At 54.7% G+C, this 11,504-nt stretch overlaps 1 protein-coding gene across 2 annotated transcripts; it reads left to right on the top strand.

Annotated features, from left to right (window-relative positions):
- Nucleotides 1-4,662: 4,662 nt before the first annotated feature.
- Nucleotides 4,663-9,981, top strand: SFTPD (surfactant protein D). 2 transcript variants are annotated; one of them, XM_055119275.1, is made up of 7 exons: nucleotides 4,663-5,032; nucleotides 5,116-5,232; nucleotides 5,468-5,584; nucleotides 5,842-5,958; nucleotides 6,214-6,306; nucleotides 6,894-6,974; nucleotides 9,605-9,981. In XM_055119275.1, exons 1-7 carry the CDS (start codon nucleotides 5,014-5,016, stop codon nucleotides 9,979-9,981), a joined length of 921 nt encoding a protein of 306 aa, XP_054975250.1. In that variant the 5' UTR covers nucleotides 4,663-5,013. The 2 variants fall into 2 exon arrangements, with proteins under 2 accessions (XP_054975250.1, XP_054975249.1); XM_055119274.1 differs by having other exon boundaries at nucleotides 4,663-5,232.
- Nucleotides 9,982-11,504: the final 1,523 nt, after the last annotated feature.

The raw sequence follows: 11,504 nt of genomic DNA, 5'->3' as shown, positions 1-11,504 counted from the left end.
TTTTGGGTCACGCCTGGCGATGCACAGGGGTTAACTCCTGGCTCTGCACTCAGGAATAACTCCTGGCGGTGCTCGGGGGACCATATGGGATGCTGGGAATCGAGCCCGGGTCGACCACGTGTAAGGCAAATGCCCTACCCACTGTGCTGTCGCTCCAGCCCCAATAATCCTGGCTTTAAAAGGGACCAGACGTGGCTCTTGTGGCCATCTCTCCTGCAGATCTGGTGCCCTTGGTCCCCCCAAACTGCTATAAAGGATAAGAGGAGCGAAGATGTTCTTGAGGTTGGAGCCCAGCAACCAGGTGTGTCGTGAATGGCCAATAGAACCCAGACCCTGTTTGGGTGGGGATTGCATGTCCAGGAGCAATTCCCTTGTTCCTCAGCATCTCCAAGGTTCAGCCAGAGATTCCTTAGGGGCAAGCCACACACACTGCGCATCCACGCTGTGCGTATAGTCTCCACTGCTGCTTCCTTCTCCACTGGCACCTTCTACTCTGCGCTCTGTGGGCCCTGCGCCTGTCTCCTCAGGCCTGGCCTCTAACACTTCCCCTCCATATCCCCCACAGATCATGCATCATCTCCTCCATAGACCCCCCATAGGACCCCTTTTTAGTGAGCCCTCCTCCCTTCCCTCAAAGACCCCCCCAGCTTCCAGCACTCTTTTTTAAAAATTTTTTAATGAATTACTGTGAGATACAGTTACAGATTTACAAACTTTCATGATTATGTTTTAGTCATACAGTGACTGCATACCCATCCCTCCACCAGTGCCCATTCTCCACCCCCAACGTTTCCAGTATCCCTCCCAGCACTCTTAATGCTTCTCTACTCTCTAAGGCACTTACTCCTGTCTCTGTTTCTGTGGAGTTGAGTTCTCATTCTCTAAGGAAGGGATTTGATTTACTGTCTCCGACTCACCCAAGTGTCACGGCTGGTGTCCTGTGCGTCAATGAGGATTTGAACCCTGAGTAAGTGGCAGGAAAGTAATATTAGGGTGGCCAGGACTGGTCAATCTGCCGGTCCATAAAGCTTCATTCCCTTGGCACTGGGTGAAGGGCTCTAACCTTGAGGGTGACCAGGATGCGAAACTCATGTGTTGGTTGCTGTGGGCGCCTGTGGAAGATGGTTTCCTCAGTTCAGTGTGTTCCTGGCCTCCGCCCCTGCATGACAATCTGTGTCCTCTCTGCTGCTCTCTCCTGGGAGTGGCCTTTCCCCTTGACCAGCTCCCAGCCCAGTGCCCTCTTGGATGTGGCGTCAGCCCATGAGCCTCTGTGCTTCCATTTCATTCTCATGGGGGTCATCAAAGTAGGACACCAGATTGGGCACAGACCCTCTCAGCTTTCCATCAAATGCGCAGGCCCCCTGCCTGCCTCAGCACATTCTCCGTCCAGCCAGCCTGGCCTGGGAGCACGACTTTTAATTCAAAATACCATTGCTTATAAATCTCTCAATCTTCCTCATCCTTTTAGTCCCACTTCTCCTTCAGAAAGATGACTCTGTGTGTGTGTGTGTGTGTGTGTGTGTGTGTGTCTGTGTCTGTGTGTGTGTGTCTGTGTGTGTTGGGGCTGCTGTGATACATGGAAACCTCATGCCTTACCTTCTTCACTCATTCACTGTTGAAAAATCCAGCCACATGGGGCCGGGGTTGTGGCTCAGTGAGAGAGCACCTGCCCTGTATTGTGAGGCCCTAGTTTCTATACCCTCAGCATCTCTCCTGCCCCCAACACCCACAATCAATTAAAATTCCTTCTCAGACCTGAACCTGTTGCTAACATTTGCACCCTATCCAATGCAGAACAAAGTTTTTTGAGCTTCAAAATACCATGAGTGAGCAAATAAAAGAAATGCAAACAAACAAGGAAATGAACAAGTTAATGCCACGTTACATAAGTAACTATAGCAACTTTATTCACAACAGTTGAAAGGTAGAAATAACCCGGATGTCCACCAACTTTTGAATAGTATTCTATCCATATAACAGATGATGCTTTTGGGGGCAGAGTGTTGGGCCACACCTGGCGATGCTCAGGGATAACTCCTGGCATTGTGCTCAGGGACTGTCCTGGTGGTACTCAGGGGTCCATATGTGGTGGCAAAGATAGAACCCAAGTTTGCCATGTGCAAGGCAAGTGCCTCTATCAGTTCACTCTGCAAAGGAATGAAGTAACACTGAGACATGCAGATATGTGGGTGTTTTTACTTTTTTTTTCTTTCTTTGTGTGTTTGTTTTTATTTTGGGGTCACACCCGGCTGTGCTCAGGGCTTATTCCTGGTTCTGTCCTCAGGGATCACCCCTGGTGGGGCTCAAGGACCATATGTGGTACTGGGTTCAGACTCATGTTGCTTGCATGCAAGACAAGCGCCCTACCCACTGTGCAATTGCTCCAATCCATTTTTTTCTGTCCTTTTTGTCTGTCCTTTTTGTTTATTTTGTCATGGGTGTGTTTTCTATATAGGCCATGTGAGTCTGAACTGTTCAGATGGAAGAGCTGTCCCCATATTTGTTGTGACCACCCTGTGGTGTTCTTCTCTGTGTATTTCATGCCAATCATCCTCCACACATGGACTTTTTTTTTTTCCCCTTTTGGGCCACACCAGCAATGCTCAGGGGTCACTCCTGTCTCTGCACTCAGGAATTATTCGATGCTTGAGGAACCACAGGGGATGCTGAGTACTGAACCTGAGTAGGCCATGTGCAAGGCAAATGTCCTACCCTCTGTATACTATTACTCCAGCCCTATTTTTGAGGTTATTTATAGTATGGTTTTATTACTTACAAATGCATTAGGCAATAACAATCTTTATATAGCTTTAAGACCATTTTGCATAGTTTTATGTCTTATTGCAATATAATGAAATAGGATGCTATATTAATTCAGGTGTATAACACAATGATCAGAGAGGTAATACAGGAGATAAAGCACTTGCCTTAATGCAGCTGTGCCTGCTGTGACTCTAGTTGAAATCCCTGACGCCATCTATGGCCCCTGAGCACTGCCATGATGTCATTCATGAGCATGGAGCCAAAATAGCACCTGAATACTGCCAGGTAGGGCCCCCAAACCACAACCAATCAACCAAACAAAAATAACACTATGATTCTCTATGTGAGTAGCACTGTAGCACTGTTGTCCCGTTGTTCATTGATTTGCTTGAGCGGGCACCAGTAACATCTCCATTGTGAGACTTGTTACTGTTTTTGGCATATTGAATACATTACAGGTAGCTTGCCAGGCTCTGCCGTGCGGGTGGGATACTCTTGGTAGCTTGCCGGGCTCTCCGAGAGGGATAGAGGAATCGGACCCAGGTTGGCCTCATGCAAGGCAAATGCCCTACCCGCTGTGCTATAGCTACAGCCATACCACCCTGAATGCACCTGATCTCATCTATAAGAGTATGTTGCAAAATTATCACGATGATTTATAGTTAACATCCATCACACATAATTACAACTTTACCCCCTTATTCTTTTGTTTCTGTGCATTTTGTGATTCAAGGGATCATGTCTCAGGCTTTAAATCTATCCTACATCTCCAGTCTCACAGCTTTGTTTTGGCATAGCACCATGAAGATCAACTCGCTGAGCTACCTACTTTCAAATGTACAGTATACTATTGTTAATTCCACATTGTACGTGACATCTCCAGTGTTTATTAATTTATAACTGAAAAATTTGAGGGTGGGGACAGGTTTTGGGTCACACCCCCAAACTTGACTGGTGATGCCCAGGGCTTGCTCCTGGTTCTGAGCTCGGGGATCACTCCTGGATGTACTCAGGGGATCAAAACCTGGGTTGGTTGCATGCAAGGCAAGAACCCTAACTCCTGTACTACCTCTCTGGCCCAGATACCTGGAGATCTGTACCTTTTGGTCGTTTCCACTCAGATTGCCCACTGAATGCTGCTTCAGGAGACCATTAACCTGTTTTCTGTATCTATGAGATCAAGTTTTTGTTTGTTTGCTTATTTAGATTCCACGTAAAAGTACAACCACATGGCATGAGGAATACAAACAAGGCCCCACACCTGTAAGGCTCTACCTCCTGAGTTACATCCTGGAGCTGGGTTGTCTCTTTTCTGATTTATTTCATCCCTCAAGGTCCATTCATGTTATTGGTTTGTTTGTTTCTTTCTTTCTTTCTTTTTGGGTCACACCCAGCAATGCACAGGGGTCACTCCTGGCTCTGCACTCAGTAATTGCCCCTGGTGGTGCTCAGGGGACCATATGGGATGCTGGGAATTGAACTCAGGTCAGCTGCATGCAGGGCAAACGCCCTACCCGCTGTGCTATTGCTCCAGCCCTCACGTTATTGTTAATGGCAAGATTTCTTCTCCTTTATGACTGAGCAATTTTCCATCATGCATATGCCCCATCTTTCCTCTGCGTGTCCATCTGCCCATGGACATCAGGCTTCAGGCTGCGTCCCACGTGCTGGTTCCCATGAACAGTGCTGCAGCGAGCCGCGAGTATCTGTCAGTGTTTTTGTTTTCTTCAGAGAAACATCCCCGAGAGGAATTGCTGGAGCACACAGTGGTTCTATTTTTAATTTTTCAAAGAGCGGCTGGACTGGTTCCCATCGCGCCTGCACAAGTTCCCACTCCCGCCATCAGCCCCCAGCCTGCCCCCCACATTCTCTCTGACCTGCCTTAGCTCTTGCCTGTGATAACAGCCTTCCAGGCAGATGGGAGACCACAGCTGACTGTGCTCTGGGGGTGCGTTTCCCTGCCACTCAGTGCCACCTGTCATTTCTGACAGGACTTTGGTTCTGGGCAGGGAAGAGCACGGACTCCAGTCCACCATCCAAGTCTGAGGAGCAAATGCTAACGGATTGCTGACCGTGAACCCATTGACCCCAGGCCAAGGGGAAGTGCACTGCTCGGAAAGTCAGAGGGGTCTTGGCTAGAACCCTCGCTGCCCTCCTGCAGGCTGCTTCCCAGCCTGTGCAATGGGGGTGTGGACGCCTGTTTCCTGGGTCACCCTGAGTTGCCTGGCGTGGAGATGATGGGATGGCTCCATGTTGCAGAGCTCCAAAGGCACGAACCAGAGCCCTGGCCTTGGGGTGGCGGCTCCTCCTGGGCTTCTGGCCACTTTCTTGCCCATTTTCCTGCTGCCACAGGTTTGCCAGGAGCTGAGGGGCGAGCCGGGATGCCGGGACCACCTGGCCCAGTTGGGGCCAAAGGGGACAACGGCTCGGTCGGAGACCCGGGACCCAAGGGAGACTGTGGAGCGCGCGGTGAGCAGCTGGGCGTGGGAGGCAGAGGCCTGTGAGCAGTGAGTCCCGTGTCTCGCCCCAGGGAAGAGGCGGCAGGTCACTGGAAGGTGACCAGGGGGTCTATTTCAGGAGAAAGCAGAATGTGTGGTGGGTGTGGGCTTCAGGGGGATGCGGCCTCTCTGGTGTCTGCTATTGGTCTCCTGTAAACACGCGTCTGGAAGACTCAGCATCACTGATGAGGGGGCCCCTCCCCCAGGACTTCCCGGCCCTCCAGGTGTGCCTGGTCCAGCTGGGAGAGAGGGACCCTCGGGGAGGCAGGGCAATGCGGGACCCGAAGGCAAAGCAGGTGCAAAGGGAGAGCCTGGAGCGAAAGGTCAGTGATTGGCGCGGGGCTGATGGTTTGGGGGAGGGGGTCATGGCATCCCCGTCCTGACCCCATCCAAGGCCCACCGTGCAAGGAGACGCCATGCCCAGCCTCCCACACCCCCACCTCAGCCTCCTTCCCGTCACCTGCCACTGAAAAACCCCAGGCGGAGTGCCACCTCCCTGTGTCACCCTCCGTCCGCCCCCTCCCCTGCCTCTGAGGCTACCTGCTCCCAGTAGCATTTGTCCTGATTCATTCCTCCCCAGGAGACACGGGCGCAGCAGGTGCACAGGGCTCTCCAGGGACAAGAGGCCCCCCGGGTCTAAAAGGGGAGCGAGGGCTCCCTGGGGAGCACGGAGCTCCGGGAAGCTCTGGGCCACCAGGTGAGTGAGGGCATAAGCTGGGGGCCCTCCCCTGCACCCAGTGGGTCAGAGCTGGCCTTGTGGGGCAGTGGGGAGTGCCTCTAGCCCAGCAGGGTGAGCGGACGGATGGTCATCTGTTGGGGACAGGGCAGCACAGGGAGAGGGTGCCTGGGTAGCTTCTGGGAAGAGGCTCTAGGGAGAGGGGAGCCATGGATGAGGAGGGCGAACATGCTAGAAAATGTGTCTGGACCTCACACAGCTCTTCTCTGACCCAAGGGCACGCAGGACTCCCAGGACCCATAGGACCTGTGGGACCCAGAGGTCTCACTGGGCCCCCAGGACCGAAGGGGGACAGAGGGGATTCTGGAGGTAAGGTAGCGGTGACGATTTCTTGGAGCCCCACTGGATGGGGTGGGGGGTGGGGGTGGAGGGCGGGGAGGGGTAAGGCCCCCTTTAGCTCAGGTGGGCCCTGCTTGGATATCCATCCCCCCAGGCAGGGGCTGGGGGCTGGGCGACTGCAAAGCCAGGCAGGCTGAAAGGAGGAGGTGGCTCTGGTTGTAGCCGATGCTGCTGGCCGGTGGGAATCCTGAGCTGTTTGTTCAGGAGAAATACAACTCCCTGCCCAGCTCACAGGACAGATTTTAGCTGCAAAGAGCGCGGGGGTGGTGGCTTCTAGAGAGCGCAGTTACGGATTCCATTCCGAGCAAGCAGGTGCCCTCTGGTTCCTGGCGAGAGCTCCCGGGGCAGCTGGGGCACACACAGTGTCACCATAAGCACCACATCCTACGTCAGGGGCAACCTCTCAGCAGATGTGGGCTTCTTGGGGTGGGGGCGGGGGCAGTCCCAGCTCTTTACCCCAGCTACAACACGTACCTGCCCCCGGGCTTCCTTTCCGAGGCCCACTGGCCTCTGAACTGAGCCCAGGCTCTGTGGACGCGTCTTTCTCTGCCCTGCAGACGTCACTCTGAGGCAGCAGCTGGTGGCCTTACAGAAGCAGGTCCAGAGCATGCAGGAAGCCACGGTGCAGAAGGAGAAAGGTGAGCATGTGGGCCGGGAGCTGAGCTTGTCTGCCCAAGGTGAGGCTCTGCCTTGAGCCTGGGCCTTGGCCAGGGATCAGCATGGGCCGGGGCCATGGGTAGGGCCAGGTCTGGACCAGGTAGGGAGTAGGGCAGAGCATGGAAATTCCAGGCTCCAGGAGCAGACAGGGGAGATGCAGTTCACGGTGCTTGTTCACGGTGCTTGTCCATGGCGCTCAAGGAACAAGCATGAAGGAGACGGTCAAGCCCTGAACCTGGTTCAGTTGAGTAGATCGTCCCCCTCTGCCTGCTGTGTGCTGATCTCTGTGAAGGGCAGGTGGACGCCTGGCCCAGGTCACACTTCTGACCTCTGCAGGGCCTGCCTGGTATGTGAGTGCCCAGAGATGGGGAGGCCCAGCCCAGAACTGTAGAAACTCCAGACAGTGTCCCGAGAGCGAGGCTATCCTGGGGCCTGACCATGGCACGTGGCCGACATGCCTCTCTTGTATCTCTGGGCGTTTGTTATTATCCCAGCTGCACCCAGGGCTGATTCCTGACTCTGCACTCAGAGGTCACTCCCGGCAGGCTTGAGGGATCATAGGGATTACCCAGGATTGGATTGAACCTGGTTCAGTCATGTGCAAGGCAAAAGCCTAACCCGCTATTCTATCACTCCAGCCCATCTCTGGGTGTTGAAGTCGCATATAAATCACTGCTTCACTGCCACTCCTCCTGCTCTGCTCTCCCTGATGTCACATGGGCTTAAGTGCATGCCATGCAGCAAATTTCATTCATAGAAGGAGAAAAGGAAGGAGATGGAGGGAAAGGAAGAAGAAGAGAAGGAGGGGAATTTTCTGAAGGAACGGAGCATAAAGGGGCTGGTTGAAGCTAACTAAGTACCGATGTACCTAGGGCTTGGTACTTCTTCAAAACATATTTGCAGCTCCATTCACTCACGCATGCATAAGCTGATGAGGCACAGGAGACTGCACACCTGCCACATTGGGTCTACTTTCATGCCGTTACCTTCTCACTGTACCTCCACACAGGAGCACATGCCCACACCTTAAGTCTCACCCTGCACCTTCCGACGAACGCATGAACACAACAGGTTTGCAAGTTCATGCCCAGCCAGATGCCTGGGACTTCAACCAACAAACTCTTCCACTCCTTTTCTCTGGGCTTGCTGTGGGTGCCCTCTGTGGAGGATGTGTCCCCCAGTCTCTCGTGGGAGCACCCCAGAGAGAAGGCTGAGACACGGTGCAGCCCAGCTCACTGGAGCCCAAGTTTTCCTGTATGAGCCCCAAAGTCACACATGGGTGCAAAGTGCACCCCGCTCTGGAAATGAGGCATTGGTCACCCTGGGGAAGGGAAGTCACTTCCCCTTGCTGCTTTTTGCAGTCATTGCCAGGGAGAGCTGGCGGCTGGGTTGTATTTTAGGGCACCGTCCAGCCCTGCTCTCTGCCTGCTCAACTTGCACCCACTTCTCAGCGGGGGGCGATCTTCGTCTTCTTCTTAGCCAGCACTCAGGAAGGTGGATTTGTGGACTGTCACCCAACTGCCGGCCACAGAGGCCAGCCTGCAGGGTAGAGAAGGGCTGCTCTCTGCTCTGGATCTCGTACCCTCTCCTGCCCTCAGCCCGTCACACAGCCCGGACCCTCTTCAAAGTTCTAACTGCTGAGCGTGAGCGCCCTGCTCTAGTTTTCATCCTCTCAGAGACCTCAGGTCCCGACCATAGTGGCCCCAGTTCCAGGCAGGGATTGACAAGCTGGGACTGGGGGTGAGATGGAATGAGTGTCTGGGGCAAGGAGAGCACTAGAAGGGAGGGATCATGAGCCTGGCATGCTGGAGGGCTGGGCTTGATCTCTGGCATCACCTGGTCCCCCAAGCACCACTGGGAGTGATCCCCAAGCACCGAGCTGGGAAAGCCTGTCTGCACTGCCAGATGTGACCCCCCCCCCCCAAACTCCCAAGAATCATCAAATTCAAGAAGATTCAACTTAAAAAGAAAAGTGCCCCTCTCAGCTTTTGAGAGGTCAAACCCTATAATAAGGCCTTTTGGTGACTGTATTTCATTGCAAAATAATTGCAGGTTTTATAGCAACTTTCCAGGGAGGTGGTGGTGTTTGGGCCACACACCAGGTTCTCCAGGGGTGATCCTGGCCCTGTGCTCAAGAGTGACCACTGGTGGCGGTCAGGGGATACCATATAGTGTTGGAGATGGAAATGGGGTCGGCCATATGCAAAACAAGTGCCTTTACCTCTGTACAATCTCTCTGGTCCTGTGACTATTTTTTTTCTTTTGGTTGATGTAACCATTATTTAAGGCCTTAAAAGAGGTTATAAACCAATCTCCAGCATGGTAAGAGACAGGACTTGGTGATGAGGTGGCGCAATCTGGGACATCTGGTGGTCGTGGAACTTTGGCTCCCTTGCTTGACCGCTCTGTGTTCCAGTGTTGTGACTTGAGGACCACAGGGCACATGCCAGGCCGGCACTGCTCTGGAGCGAAGGGTCTTGCTTTCGCCTTGACTGGTGCTCTGGCTGGTGCTGCCCAGAGGGACAGGCAATGTGGGAGTCTCCGCACCCACCCTCCCGGCCCCCTCCACCCCAGCACCCCCTGAGCTGACACGACCCTCCTCTTCCTGTAGCGGGGCTCTTCCCCGGTGGCCACCGCGTGGGCAAGAAGATCTTCAAGAGCGGAGGCTTCGAGAAGGTGTTCCAGGAGGCCCAGCAGGAGTGCGCGCGGGCCGGGGGCCAGCTGGCCTCCCCGCGCTCCGCGGCCGAGAACGAGGCCTTGCAGCAGATCGTCACGGCCGAGAACAAGGCCGCCTTCCTGAGCATGACCGACATCAAGACGGAGGGCAAGTTCACCTACCCGACGGGCGAGCCCCTGGCCTATGCCAACTGGGCCCCGGGGGAGCCCAACAACAACGGCCAGGCCGAGAACTGCGTGGAGATCTTCGGCAACGGCAAATGGAACGACAAGTCCTGCGGGGAGAAGCGCCTGGTGATCTGCGAGTTCTGAGGGGCGGGGCGGGGGCGGGGTGCTGTCCCCCTGCCAATAAAGAGGCGCCAGCTCTACTCCCAGGGCGGGGCTTCTCCACCCGCCTGTGCTCCCCACTGCAGAGGGGAAAGTCAGGCCTCCTAAGGGGAAGGGGGCCCGGGATAGCTTGGGGTTGGGGGGGGGGGTGTGCAGGGACTGGAGGTTGATCCTTGGCACTGTGTTCCCATCTGCCACCAAGCACCGCGGGCTGTGGCCCTAGTGGGCCCAACAGTCAGGCCAGGTCACTGGGCCCAGGATGACGCAGTCTGGCCTGGTTGGCTGAATATTGCCACGATGATCCCCAGGCCCTCTCAGCACGGTTTGGACGTGCCCCTCCACCCCCAACCTCCTGCATGAGATCTCCAAGACCTCCCTGTTAGAAAGCCCAGTGGCTCGCCCTTTCCCCTCTGCTCCCTTGGGGACTGTCACCTCACTCCTGCCTCTGGTCTTTCTGGTCTTGGAATCCAAATCACTCTCTGTTATTTAATTTTTTATTTTGAGGGGCCTCCCAGTGGTGCTCAGGGTGGCCTGGGGTCCCTCTGGGCTATTTTAGCCAATCTGTTTGTTTTGTTTTGTTCGGGGGCCACATGCGGCGATGCTCAGGTGTTATGTCCTGGCTCTGCACTCAGGAATTACTCCTGGTGGTGCTCAGGGGACCTTATGGGATGCTGAAGGTCGAGCCCAGGTTGGCCACACGCATGGCAGGCGCCCTACCCACCGTACTATGGCTCCAGCCCCTGTCTCAACCAACTGGGTTTGAGGATGCGGTGCTGGCTATGCTGGGGGTGTGTGTGTGTGGGCGCTCGGCTCCTGGGCCGCACCCAGGTGTGGATGGGGAGGCGTGGTTTCAGGGGTGGAGCTAGGGTCAGCCACACACAAGGCAAGCGACTTAACCCCTGTCTCCAGGTCACACTGTCACCTGTTTTCCTTATGCACATGGTGGATCCTTCTCAATCCCTTTTGCCGACTCCTCCTTCTCTTCGCGACCACTTTTTAGTGCAGTGCCTGCACCTCAATTCTCAGTTCTCCTCTCCCCTTATACTCGCTCCAGGAGGGAGCTCATCCCTCCCATGGCTCCAAATTCCTGCCCTGGGCTGATGGTGAAGAGCCCGTTCCTGTGCCCCAGGGTCCTCTAGCTGATGCAGCTGAGTCCCTAGCTGGGAGACCTCAGGACGTGGCAGCGAATGCCGGCTGGGCTCGATGACCCACACCCTGGGGGACCCTGCCTCCCCTCACACTGCCGGACGCCTATCTCCACCTGTACAGGGGCTCATGGGCGGAGGCAGGTACCACCAACTGCACAGAACTGATTCCTCCCGAATCTCAGGGTCTGAGGGTTCAGTCACACCCAGGGTGATCCCCAGCCTTCCACTTACCGAGAACAATTTTTCCCACGCTCCCTCAGAAATAGAAATCTGGGAACACAGAGGCAGGGACTTGTACACAGCCACAGGGAGGATTTGGATGAGGTCACTGGACTCCAAATTTTGTCCTTTGGGCCTGTA

The sequence above is a fragment of the Sorex araneus genome, chromosome 11 (genome assembly GCF_027595985.1).
Source record: "Sorex araneus isolate mSorAra2 chromosome 11, mSorAra2.pri, whole genome shotgun sequence".
Classification (NCBI taxonomy): Eukaryota; Metazoa; Chordata; class Mammalia; order Eulipotyphla; family Soricidae; genus Sorex; species Sorex araneus.
This window is presented reverse-complemented; position numbering and strand designations above follow the sequence as displayed.